The sequence below is a fragment of the Oncorhynchus gorbuscha genome, unplaced genomic scaffold (assembly GCF_021184085.1).
Source record: "Oncorhynchus gorbuscha isolate QuinsamMale2020 ecotype Even-year unplaced genomic scaffold, OgorEven_v1.0 Un_scaffold_1285, whole genome shotgun sequence".
Lineage (NCBI taxonomy): Eukaryota > Metazoa > Chordata > Actinopteri > Salmoniformes > Salmonidae > Oncorhynchus > Oncorhynchus gorbuscha.
Window position 1 is genome coordinate 119,430 of NW_025746106.1, and position 15,571 is coordinate 135,000.

At 46.2% G+C, this 15,571-nt stretch overlaps 1 protein-coding gene across 1 annotated transcript in view; it reads left to right on the forward strand.

The window, feature by feature from the left end:
- LOC124022070 (A disintegrin and metalloproteinase with thrombospondin motifs 7-like) overlaps positions 1-15,571 on the forward strand; it is a gene marked incomplete at its 5' end in the record, with an annotated part of 127,409 nt that overhangs the window by 110,793 nt on the left and 1,045 nt on the right. Inside the window, 7 exon segments of the mRNA XM_046337130.1 lie at positions 219-345; positions 1,064-1,277; positions 2,865-4,886; positions 5,417-5,569; positions 9,129-9,159; positions 9,162-9,301; positions 10,797-10,943. Of these exon segments, the coding sequence (XP_046193086.1) occupies positions 219-345; positions 1,064-1,277; positions 2,865-4,886; positions 5,417-5,569; positions 9,129-9,159; positions 9,162-9,301; positions 10,797-10,943 (2,834 nt within the window).

Consider the following 15,571-nt stretch of genomic DNA (forward strand, 5'->3'; position numbering starts at 1 on the left):
GCTATTAATCAGTAATGTATCTACAACTGTAGAAACATTTGACTTGTGTTCATGCCTGTGTGAGTTTCTGTTCTGAGACCTGCTGCTTGATGCGTGTGTGTGTGTGTGTGTGTGTGTGTGTGTGTGTGTGCGTGCGTGTGTGTGTGCGTGTGTGCGTGTGTGTGTGCGTGCGTGCGTGCTTCTAACAGCTGTTCCTGTGTATCCCTCTGGAATTCCAGGTGTCCAGCGACAGATTGTTCACTGTGTGGAGAGGACCTCTGGGATAGTAGAAGAGGGCTACTGTGACCCGACGACCCGTCCTGACGATAAACGAGCCAGCTGCAATGAGGAGCTTTGCCCAGCCATGTGAGTTTGCCCCCAGGACCAGATTTATACTGGGACAAGACCCACTGTAGGGCTTGCATGCTCTCTCACACGCACACACCTTTGTAAACACACACACACGCACATACACACAAATCATACATGCGTTCATAAACACACCAGAAAGGCCTCCCGAGTGGCGCAGTGGTCTAAGGCACTGCATCTCAATGCTAGCTGTGCTGCTAGAGAGATTCTGGGTTTGAGTCCAGGCTCTGTCACAGCTGGACACGACCGGGAGACCCATGGGGCGGCGCACAATTGGCCCAGCATCGTCCGGGTTAGGGGAGGGTTTGGCCAGCAGGGATGTCCTTGTCCCATCGCGTTCTAGCGACTCCTGTGGCAGGCCGGGCGCAGTGTACGCTGACACGGTCGCCAGGTGTACGGTGTTTCCTGCGACACATTGGTGCGGCTGGCTTCCGGGTTAAGTGGGCATTGTGTCAAGAAGCAGTGCGGTTTGGTTGGGTTGTGTTTCGGAAGACGCACGGCTCTCGACCTTCGCCTCTCCAGAGTCTGTAGGGGAGTTGCAGCGATGAGACAAGACCATAACTACCAATTGAATACCATGAAATTGGGGGGGGGAAGGGGTAAAACAAATATTAGAATAATTAACACACCAGAAAGAATACACCCTCTCAAACATGCACAAACACACCACACATTACACTTTCTGTCTGTCTTTCTTTGTGACCATTCCATTCAGATGGTGGGTGGGCGAGTGGCAGAAGTGCTCGGCCACGTGCGGTGAGAAGGGCTTGGCCAAGAGGACGGTGCTGTGCATCCAGGCCGTGAGTCTGGAGGAGAACAGAGCCCTGCAGCTCTCTGAATGTCACCACATACCCAGGCCTGAGTCAGCGGCGCCTTGTAACGCTCATGTCCCCTGCCCCGCGGACTGGTCCACAGGCAACTGGTCTGAGGTGAGGAGGCCATTCAGGGGAATGTGATACGGCTCCAGCAGTGACTCACACAGAGAAGGGAGAGGCTAAGGAAGGAAGGAACATCTGGTCTCCTCTTGTTTAATGTGGAAAATGCTGAATTTTCTGCACTGGGAGTACAAGTTGAAACAGAGGCTAGTTCAACTCTGGTTCCATGATATTTGGGTGGAGTAGGCATGGGAAAGATTTTGAGGAAGCAGTTAACACACTATGTATAACCTAATTAAAATGTATACGAACTTAATTGTAAGTGAAAACTCTTATGAGCACCATGAAGAGGAGAGGAGGTGGACAGGTCCTGAAGGGTAGAGGAGGTGGACAGGTCCTGAAGGGTAGAGGAGGTGGACAGGTCCTGAAGGGTAGAGGAGGTGGACAGGTCCTGAAGGGTAGAGGAGGTGGACAGGTCCTGAAGGGTAGAGGAGGTGGACAGGTCCTGAAGGGTAGAGGAGGTGGACAGGTCCTGAAGGGTAGAGGAGGTGGACAGGTCCTGAAGGGTAGAGGAGGTGGACAGGTCCTGAAGGGTAGAGGAGGTGGACAGGTCCTGAAGGGTAGAGGAGGTGGACAGGTCCTGAAGGGTAGAGGAGGTGGACAGGTCCTGAAGGGTAGAGGAGGTGGACAGGTCCTGAAGGGTAGAGGAGGTGGACAGGTCCTGAAGGGTAGAGGAGGTGGACAGGTCCTGAAGGGTAGAGGAGGTGGACAGGTCCTGAAGGGTAGAGGAGGTGGACAGGTCCTGAAGGGTAGAGGAGGTGGACAGGTCCTGAAGGGTAGAGGAGGTGGACAGGTCCTGAAGGGTAGAGGAGGTGGACAGGTCCTGAAGGGTAGAGGAGGTGGACAGGTCCTGAAGGGTAGAGGAGGTGGACAGGTCCTGAAGGGTAGAGGAGGTGGACAGGTCCTGAAGGGTAGAGGAGGTGGACAGGTCCTGAAGAGTAGAGGAGGTGGACAGGTCCTGAAGGGTAGAGGAGGTGGACAGGTCCTGAAGGGTAGAGGAGGTGGACAGGTCCTGAAGGGTAGAGGAGGTGGACAGGTCCTGAAGGGTAGAGGAGGTGGACAGGTCCTGAAGGGTAGAGGAGGTGGACAGGTCCTGAAGGGTAGAGGAGGTGGACAGGTCCTGAAGGGTAGAGGAGGTGGACAGGTCCTGAAGGGTAGAGGAGGTGGACAGGTCCTGAAGGGTAGAGGAGGTGGACAGGTCCTGAAGGGTAGAGGAGGTGGACAGGTCCTGAAGGGTAGAGGAGGTGGACAGGTCCTGAAGGGTAGAGGAGGTGGACAGGTCCTGAAGAGGAGAGGAGGTGGACAGGTCCTGAAGAGGAGAGGAGGTGGACAGGTCCTGAAGAGGAGAGGAGGTGGACAGGTCCTGAAGAGGAGAGGAGGTGGACAGGTCAGGAAGGGTAGAGGAGGTGGACAGGTCATGAAGAGGAGGTGTGTACAGGTCCTGAAGATTAGGTGTGTACAGTACCCTGTTGTTTGTAAAGTTGGCACTCTAACTGGTGTTTAGCGGGTGTAAATATAAAGCTGTGGTATCGATCAGTTACCAGTCTGTCCTAATCTGACCCTCCTCTGCTTCTCCCATAGTGCTCGCTGACGTGTGGTGGTGGTGTGCGGAGCCGAAAGGTTGTCTGTTCCAGAAACACAGGGGTGGACTGTGACCCCCGAAAGAATCCCAGTTCTCTTACTCCATGCTACCTCCAGGACTGTCCTCAGATCATCGACGTCTTCGGTGGCAGCAACGACTGGTCTGGCAGTGGTTCGTCAAGCAAGGAAATCAACGAAATCAACTCCATCCCTGACTCTAACCCCCTGCCCAAACACAGTACAACTAGGGCTCAGCCAAGGGCCCCTAACAATCTGAATAACATCATCCCCCACCTGAATCACATTGACAAGACTACTGACAACTCAGTTAAAAACAATGTACCTGTGGACGATTTTTACTACGACTACAACTTCATCAAATTCCACGAGGACATTTCCTACGACTTTGGCTTGGGGAACAACGGTAAAGACTTGGTGGATGATCTTGGACCAGATCCACAACAGGAACCTAAACCAAGTTCTAGTGCAGAAGAACATGTTTACAGAGAAACTACAACAGATCCTCCCACAGCTACCTCACCCATTTCTACCACTTTTAAGACAACTCCTTTCATTAGGGAAGTTGAGGAACCACAAGACCCTAACCTGGACCATGCAGAGATTGATGGAAGACTACAGACGGAGAAACCCAATGAAGTAGAGCGAGAGGAGGAGGATTTACTCCTTTCAGAGGACTATTTTCTACCTGTTTCCACCACACCCTCAGCACCAGTTTTAGAGACCAGGTTATCACAAAGCTGGAAAGAAACAAACAGTAATTTTGGTTGGCCTCATTACCTCAGCACAGCAGCCAGCCCAGTGCCTACTAGCATGGGAACCACTGAGAACACACATGGGCCCCATAGTGAAAAAAATGATGATGAAAACACTGACATTTATGTCCATTTTGATGTGAAAGACAGCAATGTTGGTACAACCATCGAATGTACCACCACTGCCCCTGTCAGCCATGACTATGAAGATGGCACCGAACCCACAACAATGGTAGAAGAGGTGAAAGAAGTGGGTGTTTTGGACTACAATTCCCACCAGGAGACTGCAATTGGACTACAATCCCCTGGCTACCAAGATGAAAAGGAGAGCCCGCTTCCACCCCTGGATCCACCTTCCCCAGGACCTGTGTTTGAGTTTGAAACATACGAGGACAGCTTTTTCACCACAACCCTGTCCCAATGGGAGGCAACCACCTCTCTTCCATACGAGCCACCAGCCCCAAACTCCACTGGGAATTACAATGGCTTTTTCCCTGGTGAACCAGACTTTGATCAGCAGGACTTTGAAATTGAGCCCAAAGCTGATAGCGAAGCCAATTTAGGGGTCACCGACAGTGACTTCACCGTGACCTCACGTCCTGTGCCTCAGGAGCCACATCTTCCACCCTCTCCTCTCCCACCTCTTTCCCATTCACTCTCAGGAAACCAGGAGAACATCCAACACAGCACATCAACAACTGGAAGTGACTCTCCTCCTCCTACTCATCTGGAAGGAGACCCTCAGTCACCACCTCCGTCAATGTTGACAGAGCCAGCCACATCCCAGTTAGAGACAGACATTTCAGCACAGTCCTCCACGACTGGGCCAACTCCATCTAAAGGGGCCAATGCGGGCCCTCCAGTCCCCTCCCCATACGGGTGGTCAGAGATTGACTACAATGAGATCCTCATCCCCCCCATGCTGAGATCCAGGGGCATGGACCCTTCCCTCACATACCGACCCCCAGTGGATGTCACCACAACCACTCCCCAGGATGGCACGAAACCCCCCACCCAGTCCCCTGAGCCAGCCGTGCCCCCCACCCAGTCCCCTGAGCCAGCCGTGCCTCCCACCCATTCCCCTGAGCCAGCCGTGCCCCCCACCCAGTCCTCTGTGCCAGCCATGCTCACTCTGCCAACCCATTCTCCCACCACACTCTCGTGGACACCAGAGCTGACCCCAGTGCCAAGCCCAGCTTCCACTCCAAACGCCACAGCTTCCTTCTGGAGAGCCGGCAACTGGAGCGCAGTGAGTTGCAACACTCTCTATGCATTCCACACATTCTCCCTGGTGTAAATGTAGTGTGTAGGAGGAACAATGCCCAGCAGTGTGCCACTATTAATGTCCCCATCCCTTTAATATGCTGACATACCGTCACCCTGGCCTCAGGTCCCTACATAAACAACCCAACTCTCCTATCATGGTGAGTGGCTGCTCTCTGACATTTACATTTACATTTAAGTCATTTAGCAGACGCTCTTATCCAGAGCGACTTCAGATTGCCAGCAGGGAAATATATCAGCCCGACAGGTCATGACACAGTGAATGCCACTTTCTGTCTGTGTTTTAACAGTGAAATCAAATGCACTCTCTCTCAAAGTCAACCACATTCACTCTGTAAAGAAACACAGAACAGTCTCTCGTAATTCCATTGTGTTGGGTTTTTCAATGAGGAAGTATTTTGTCCTCCGTGACTAATCTCTATGTATCTGAATGGGCTGCAACAAGACATTGAATGATGCCTGGTTCACTCCTCACTGCCTCCCCTTGTGTTGTAGTGTTCTACTAGCTGTGGTCTGGGGGCCATCTGGAGGCTGGTGGTCTGCAGCACGGGACTGGAGTCTGACTGTGACCTGACCAAGAGGCCTGTGCCGGCCCGGCGCTGCTACCTCCGACCCTGCTCTTCCTGGAGGATAGGAAACTGGACCAAGGTGAGGCCCCACACCAGGGGTGGACGATAATGGAATGTTGTAGCGATAACTCAGGGATGATAAGGGAATGTTGTAGCGATAACTCAGGGACGATAATGGAATATTGTAGCGATAACTCAGGGACGATAATGGAATATTGTAGCGATAGCTCGGGATGATAAGGGAATGTTGTAGCGATAGCTCAGGGACGATAATGGAATATTGTAGCGATAGCTCGGGATGATAAGGGAATGTTGTAGCGATAACTCAGGGACGATAATGGAATATTGTAGCGATAGCTCGGGATGATAAGGGAATGTTGTAGCAATAGCTCGGGGATGATAAGGGAATGTTGTAGCAATAACTCAGGGATGATATGGGAATGTTGTAGCAATAACCCAGGGATGATAAGGGAATGTTTTATCGATAACCCGTGCTTCTACACCTGCATTGCTTGCTGTTTGGGGTTTTAGGCTGGGTTTCTGTACAGCACTTTGAGATATCAGCTGATGTACGAAGGGCTATATAAATACATTTGATTTGATTTGATGATAAGGGAATGTTGTAGCGATAACTCAGGGATGATAAGGGAATGTTGTATCGATAACCCAGGGATGATAAGGGAATGTTGTAGCGATAACTCAAGGACGATAAGGGAATGTTGTAGCGATAACTCAGGGACTATAAGGGAATGTTTAGCGATAACTCAGGGACGATAAGGGAATGTTGTAGCGATAACTCAGGGACGATAATGGAATGTTGTAGCGATAACTCAGGCGCGATAATGGAATGTTGTAGCGATAACTCAGGGACGATAATGGAATGTTGTAGCGATAACTCAGGGATGATAAGGGAATGTTGTAGCGACAACTCAGGGGTGATAAGGGAATGTTGTAGCGATAACTCAGGGATGATAAGGGAATGTTGTATCTAACTCAGGGACGATAAGGGAATGTTGTAGCGATAACTCAGGGATGATAAGGGAATGTTGTAGTGATAACTCAGGGGTGATAAGGGAATGTTGTAGCGATAACTCAGGGGTGATAAGGGAATGTTGTAGCGATAACTCAGGGGTGATAAGGGAATGTTGTAGCGATAACTCAGGGATGATAAGGGAATGTTGTAGCGATAACTCAGGGGTGATAAGGGAATGTTGTAGCGATAACTCAGGGATGATAAGGGAATGTTGTATCTAACTCAGGGATGGTTCAATAATGTTGTATCTGTAAGGGGTGCGTAACCGGTGGCAGGGAAGTCAGATGCAGAAGAGCAGAACTTGGCTGTTCCACTGGATGCCATAAGGTGAATGCACCAATTTGTAAGTCGCTCTGGATAAGAGCGTCTGCTAAATGACTTAAATGTAATGTAATGTAATAGCCGGAGCAGTTTAATAGCAAAACCAACTGCAATAAAAATAACAAGATATTGGGTACAAAAACCCAACGCGCACCAATCAACACGTGCACAAGCACTTACAAATAAACAATCCCACACAAAGACATGGGGGAACAGAGGGTTAAATACACAATAAGTGATTGAGGGAATTGAAACCAGGTGTGAGGAAAAACAAGACAAAACACATGGAAAATGAAAAGTGGATCGATGATGGCTAGAAGACCGGCGACGCCGACCGCCGAGTGCCGCCCGAACAAGGAGATGATCTGACTTCGGCGGAAGTCGTGACAGTATCATGACTCATGTTTGGGACGATAATGAAATGTTGTGTCATGACTCAGGCATGGGACGATAATGGAATGTTGTAGTGATAACTCAGGGAAGGGACAATAATGGAATAGTGTAGCAATAACTCTGGGATGGGCCGATAATGGAATGGTGTAGCAATAACTCTGGGAAGGGACGATAATGGTGTAGCAATAACTCTGGGAAGGGACGATAATGGAATAGTGTAGCAATAACTCTGGGAAGGGACAATAATGGAATAGTGTAGCAATAACTCTGGGATGGGCCGATAATGGAATGGTGTAGCAATAACTCTGGGAAGGGACGATAATGGTGTAGCAATAACTCTGGGAAGGGACAATAATGGAATGGTGTAGCAATAACTCTGGGAAGGGACAATAATGGTGTAGCAATAACTCTGGGAAGGGACGATAATGGAATGGTGTAGCAATAACTCTGGGATGAGCCGATAATGGAATGGTGGAGCAATAACTCTGGGAAGGGACGATAATGGAATGGTGTAGCAATAACTCTGGGAAGGGACAATAATGGAATGGTGTAGCAATAACTCTGGGAAGGGACGATAATGGTGTAGCAATAACTCTGGGATGGGCCGATAATGGAATGGTGTAGCAATAACTCTGGGATGGGCCGATAATGGAATGGTGGAGCAATAACTCAGGGAAGGGACGATAATGGAATGGTGTAGCAATAACTCTGGGAAGGGAAGATAATGGTGTAGCAATAACTCTGGGATGGGCCGATAATGGAATGGTGTAGCAATAACTCTGGGAAGGGACGATAATGGTGTAGCAATAACTCTGGGATGGGCCGATAATGGAATGGTGTAGCAATAACTCTGGGAAGGGACGATAATGGTGTAGCAATAACTCTGAGATGGGCTGATAATGGAATGGTGTAGCAATAACTCTGGGAAGGGACGATAATGGTGTAGCAATAACTCTGGGATGGGCCGATAATGGAATGGTGTAGCAATAACTCTGGGAAGGGACGATCATGGAATGGTGTAGCAATAACTCTGGGAAGGGACGATCATGGAATGGTGTAGCAATAACTCTGGGAAGGGCCGATAATGGAATGGTGTAGCAATAACTCTGGGAAGGGACGATAATGGAATGGTGTAGCAATAACTCTGGGAAGGGACGATAATGGAATGGTGTAGCGATAACTCTGGGAAGGGACGATAATGGAATGGTGGAGCAATAACTCTGGGAAGGGACAATAATGGAATGGTGTAGGAATAACTCTGGGATGGGCCGATAATGGTGGAGCAATAACTCTGGGAAGGGACAATAATGGAATGGTGTAGGAATAACTCTGGGAAGGGACGATAATGGAATGGTGTAGGAATAACTCTGGGAAGGGACGATAATGGTGTAGCAATAACTCTGGGAAGGGACAATAATGGAATGGTGTAGGAATAACTCAGGGAAGGGACGATAATGTTGTAGCAATAAGTACAATAACAATAAGGGAAGGGACGATATTGGAATGTTGTGATAATAGACACATCATGGGATGATAATAGAATGTTGTATCACACAGGGATGACCCAGGGATGATAATGGAATGTTGTATCATGACCCAGGGATGATAATGGAATGTTGTATCCTGACTCGGGGATGTTAATGGAATGTTGTATCCTGACCCAGGGATGATAATGGAATGTTGTATCATGACTCAGGCATGGGACAATAATGGAATGTTATCCGATAACTCATGGATGGGGCGATAATGGAATGTTGTATTGCAAAAACAATGATGGGATAATGGAATATTAATGCATTAATAATACATCAGTCAGTATAGTATCAAGCAACTTTTGATCACGATAACAGGATTGTTTAAGCTCCGTCCCTCTCACCCTCTTTCTCCCCAGTGTTCCAAGAACTGTGGTGGTGGGGTGACCCTGGGATGATCCAGTGCTTTGACACCAGGGACCAGAGGCCTTTGCGGCCCTTCCACTGTCAGACCGTGTCTACCCGGCCGGTGGCCCGCATGCCCTGCCTACCCCAGCCCTGCCTGGACTGGTACTCTTCTTCCTGGGGACAGGTTAGTTATATCCTTTCCTCCCATCTCCTTCACTCCTCACCTCTCTCCTTAATACCCATAGTTATGCCTAACCACTCACTGTGATAGTTGTTGTTATCTTCTGTGACAGTTCATTTGTAGTAAGAAGTTATCATCACTGTGATAGTTGATGTGTAATAAGGGGTTATCACTGTGATAGCAGATGTGTAATACGGAGTAATATTTACTGTGATAATTGATGTGTAATAAGGGGTTATCACTGTGATAGTTGATGTGTAATAAGGGGTTATCACTGTGATAGTTGATGTGTAATAAGGGGTTATCACTGTGATAGTTGATGTGTAATAAGGGGTTATCACTGTGATAGTTGATGTGTAATAAGGGGTTATCACTGTGATAGTTGATGTGTAATAAGGGGTTATCACTGTGATAGTTGATGTGTAATAAGGGGTTATCACTGTGATAGTTGATGTGTAATAAGGGGTTATCACTGTGATAGTTGATGTGTAATAAGGGGTTATCACTGTGATAGCTGATGTGTAATAAGGGGTTATCACTGTGATAGTTGATGTGTAGTAAGGGGTTATCACTGTGATAGTTGATGTGTAATAAGGGGTTATCACTGTGATAGTTGATGTGTAATAAGGGGTTATCACTGTGATAGTTGATGTGTAATAAGGGTTATCACTGTGATAGTTGATGTGTAATAAGGGGTTATCACTGTGATAGTTGATGTGTAATAAGGGGTTATCACTGTGATAGTTGATGTGTAATAAGGGGTTATCACTGTGATAGTTGATGTGTAATAAGGGGTTATCACTGTGATAGTTGATGTGTAATAAGGGGTTATCACTGTGATAGTTGATGTGTAATAAGGGGTTATCACTGTGATAGTTGATGTGTAATAAGGGGTTATCACTGTGATAGTTGATGTGTAATAAGGGGTTATCACTGTGATAGTTGATGTGTAATAAGGGGTTATCACTGTGATAGTTGATGTGTAATAAGGGGTTATCACTGTGATAGTTGATGTGTAATAAGGGGTTATCACTGTGATAGTTGATGTGTAATAAGGGGTTATCACTGTGATAGTTGATGTGTAATAAGGGGTTATCACTGTGATAGTTGATGTGTAATAAGGGGTTATCACTGTGATAGTTGATGTGTAATAAGGGGTTATCACTGTGATAGTTGATGTGTAATAAGGGGTTATCACTGTGATAGTTGATGTGTAATAAGGGGTTATCACTGTGATAGTTGATGTGTAATAAGGGGTTATCACTGTGATAGTTGATGTGTAGTAAGGGGTTATCACTGTGATAGTTGATGTGTAATAAGGGGTTATCACTGTGATAGTTGATGTGTAATAAGGGGTTATCATCACTGTGATAGTTGATGTGTAATAAGGAGTTACCTACATAGTTACCCTCATGCAATGTTAAGTGCTTTGAGACTGTCTGAAAAGCACTACGTACAGTCATGGTTATCCTTAAAAGTGTGTGTGTGTGTTTCCCAGTGCTCTGAGGTGTGTGGGGGAGGGGAGCAGCAGCGTCTGGTTACCTGTCCAGAAGAGGATCGCTGTGACGAGGCCCATCTGCCCAGCAACATCCAGGCCTGTAACAGCCAACCCTGTACCCAATGGGTCACTGGCTCCTGGGGACAGGTAAGAGAAGCATACTGTGCACACAAACACAGCCTACAGGTGTTGTGTGTATGTGAAGGATGTACCATTGTGCCTTCGTTTACAGTAATGTTGCATTGTATTGTGTACCTGAGCACATGCACCCACACAGAGAAACAATCACAGACAATCACAGAACCATACAACGTGATTGTTTACGCTCTGCGGTAGTAGATGTTCTGTCTTCAAATTTAATGTGTGAATCACAATACAGGATTGAAAAATTCAGGATTGTAAACAACGCAATAGGAACTCCTAGGTGGGAGAGGAGAATAGAATGGAACTCCTAGGTGGGAGAATAGAATAGAATGGAACCCCTAGGTGGGAGAGTAGAATGGAACCCCTAGGTGGGAGAGTAGAATAGAATGGAACTCCTAGGTGGGAGAGTAGAATAGAATGGAACTCCTAGGTGGGAGAGTAGAATAGAATGGAACTCCTAGGTGGGAGAATAGAATAGAATGGAACTCCTAGGTGGGAGAGTAGAATAGAATGGAACTCCTAGGTGGGAGAGTAGAATAGAATGGAACTCCTAGGTGGGAGAGTAGAATAGAATGGAACTCCTAGGTGGGAGAATAGAATAGAATGGAACTCCTAGGTGGGAGAGGAGAATAGAATGGAACTCCTAGGTGGGAGAATAGAATAGAATGGAACTCCTAGGTGGGAGAGTAGAATAGAATGGAACTCCTAGGTGGGAGAGTAGAATAGAATGGAACTCCTAGGTGGGAGAGTAGAATAGAATGGAACTCCTAGGTGGGAGAGTAGAATAGAATGGAACTCCTAGGTGGGAGAGTAGAATAGAATGGAACTCCTAGGTGGGAGAGTAGAATAGAATGGAACTCCTAGGTGGGAGAGTAGAATAGAATGGAACTCCTAGGTGGGAGAGTAGAATAGAATGGAACTCCTAGGTGGGAGAGTAGAATAGAATGGAACTCCTAGGTGGGAGAGTAGAATAGAATGGAACTCCTAGGTGGGAGAGTAGAATAGAATGGAACTCCTAGGTGGGAGAATAGAATAGGTGGGAGAATAGAATAGAATGGAACCCCTAGGTGGGAGAGTAGAATAGAATGGAACTCCTAGGTGGGAGAGTAGAATAGAATGGAACCCCTAGGTGGGAGAGTAGAATAGAATGGAACTCCTAGGTGGGAGAATAGAATAGAATGGAACTCCTAGGTGGGATAGTAGAATAGGTGGGAGAATAGAATAGAATGGAACCCTAGGTGGGAGAGTAGAATAGAATGGAACTCCTAGGTGGGAGAATAGAATAGAATGGAACCCCTAGGTGGGAGAGTAGAATAGAATGGAACTCCTAGGTGGGAAATTCACAAACGCATGCAAATTTTAACTGAATGAAAATGGAGCTTTGCTTTGCTTTGAATAACACAGAAACTCATATTACCTCATGAGAACTCTACAAAGACTTTCTCTTCAGTAAAGAGTAGAATGACTGTGGTTTTGTTAAAACCCGCAATACAAAGCAATTTCTGAGTCTGAACTAGAAAGCTTCAAAAATGATTATTGACTTCAAGCTGCAGAAGGTGAGCACCCCAACATGTTTCAGACCTCATGCTGTTCAGCCAGCATTTATATGACTCATCCAGAGCCCACAACCCCCTCCATCACTCCTTCCATCCTCCCTCAGAAGTTGCAGCCAAACCAGTCGTTGATAGCAGCAAGTACTGCTTTAATCCCAAACCACGTCAAAACTGCAAGACACCCTTTACTAGGAGGGAGAGAGGAAGAGAAAATGCACACACACCAAGTCCTCCACTAAGCCTTTGTATTGCCTCCCTCGAGCTAGTGTCTGACCTAGCTTAACACGAGCACACACACAGAGCCAGGCTCCCTATGGATCTGTGTGTTTGTGTGTGCCAGGCACGTGCCCACCTCAAGGGGCTTGATGAGGAATGACTTTCACCATGATTAGAATGTGGGGGAGATGGAGCCATCAGGCCTGCTGCTGTGTAGCTGATGTGCTTTGATTTGCTCGGTGGTAATGGCCTTAAGAGGAGGGAGAGCCAAACTGAGCCAGGCTGGTGTGATACACTATAGGAAGCAAGGAAGCTATTGACGTGGGTAGCCTAGGTTTGTGGCAGACGCTGTGCATCTAATCTAATTACTGTGATCAAGAACACTCTATAAATGGACTGATGTCGTAGTTTCTGCTCATTACCGACCGGATCAATCACTGCCTGTTGTCAATCAATGTTCTTGGTGAACTGTGATTAAAACTGTGTTTGCCTGTTGTTCTGTGGAAAAACACCTTGTCACTGACATAGGATTGGATCATTATTGAGCCTTTTTGGATGATTGCACTCCATGTATTTATCTGTTAAGGGACACACACAACACCAGTACAGTATTGCAGCAGGTTGTCACATATAGGGCTGTAGCGGTCACATATAGGGCTGTAGCGGTCACATATAGGGCTGTAGCGGTCACATATAGGGCTGTAGCGGTCACATATAGGGCTGTAGCGGTCACATATAGGGCTGTAGCGGTCACAGGGCTGTAGTCAGAGTTTCGTCAGCTGCTGATTGTCAAGCAAATAACTGCCGGTCTCACGGTAATTGACCGTTAATTAACATTAACACATTTAGCATCTTCTAGCTTCCACACACAGCCTACAAGCCACTAATGCAGACCTTTGGAACATCTACATTTTAAAAAGTCTAATAAATCCATGTAATATAGCCGACACCTTCTCAATAAATCCATGATTTATTCCAGACAGGTCTAAAGAAACATGATGTGAAGCAGAACAGAATAGCAGACTCTGAGTTGTCCTTATGTTAGGTCCTGATCCGGCTATGTCATATGGCTGTGGGCTACACTAGTTCATTTAGCAGACAGGATTTGGTTAAAATGGCATTATTTTATACTACTTTATATTACTTTATAGTATGAAGAATACTATTCTGTGTTGAGCAGTCAACAAAGAAACAGGTACTTCTATTTGCTTCATTTAAAGTTATTAATGTAACTTTGTTCTACAAACGTTGGGCTGTATGTTTTGATTTTTTTATACATTGTAAGGCTGCATGATGCGACTCTACAATTATTTGTTAAAAAAATTGCATTAAAAAGCACGAGCTCTGCTTTGTTTTTTTGCGCAGGCTGTACACACTTCATCAGTCTCTCATTCACAGTTTGACAAGCACTTGATAATGTCTGGAATTTCCCAGGTTATCCCCTTTATGTGGCCGTAATGCCACTTTAAAAATCCTTGCCCTTTGTGGCCAGTGGCCGTTGTGCCCTTGAGCTGAATATAATAATTATAATTCCCTTCTCCCTAGGTGCTCCGAAGCACCTCTCACTCACATAGCTCTCTGTCACCTCTCACTCACATAGCTCTCTGTCACCTCTCACTCACATAGCTCTCTGTCACCTCTCACTCACATAGCTCTCTGTCACATGATCAGATCTTTCTCACAGGCTACAAGTGTAAACGGACATATCAGGAACGCAACTTGCGCACGCAGATATTGGAAGAACTGTCCACATTTCATTTTCATCAGCCAACAAGATCAGTAGGCCTAACGAACATCAAAAGCACTAGCCTATGTCAATCTACTATCCCACATTAAGTACAAAAGTTGACCTATTCTGTGCGAGAAATAAATATTCCAAAGTCTGAGACAGTTGTGGGATGCAGAGAGATCCCAAATTAATGCAATCACTAGCATTCAAAACCCTCTTTTTACACAATGAGGCTAACGCAACAGATCAGAACGTTTAGCTTCCACTGTTGATGAACTATTAGGCTATTTCTTCACATTATAAGCACAGCAATGTGCACACAGCAATAGGTTATAAGCGTGACTGATCCATTAACAGGGAAACACCATCATCATCAAAAGTGACAGCAAATGTGATGATGCATGTAATGCTTTTATTAAAAGGTGCATTTTTATGGTGAAAATGATTTTCTCCAAACGTGAAACTCCCGCATTGCATATGTATGCTAGTTAGGCTCTACACCCATTATAAAGGTGATTTAATGTGCTTCATTTAAAAAAGTTATTGGACACACTAGTTGTGATACAAATCTTATCAAAACATATAGGCCTATGGGCTAGGATACATGAGGTGTGGCACTATGATATGAAAAGTCGCAACAACAAACAATGGGCATCATTCACAAGTAATTATAATATAAGTTACAAGTGATCGGCGAATGTTGTCACCCATCAGACTATTTCTGATTGAATCTCGTCTTTACATCTGCTGAGTAATGTATGTGTGACATGTTGTTTTGATTTACAATGAACCATGATCATGCACCTGTCTGGAAACAGGGACAGCGGGAAAAATACATATTCTATGCACTTAAATAGTGAATGGAGTGGTTCGTTGTCATGCCAGACAGGTAGGCTATACTCCTGTTGTAAAGAGAAGCAATGTGCTTAATATGAGGACAGTTGAGAAATACATTTAGTAGACCTAGTCTATAGAAAGCTGATGGGATCCTGCTTATTTTTAATAGAGGCCATAACTCTGTTTTCTCACACAATTGCATAGCCTGTAGAAATGTTGAGCAACATGAGCTCATGGGCTCTCATTAAGTGTTTGATTAGATTTTCGATTACGTTTGCATTGATGTCAAAGTGATT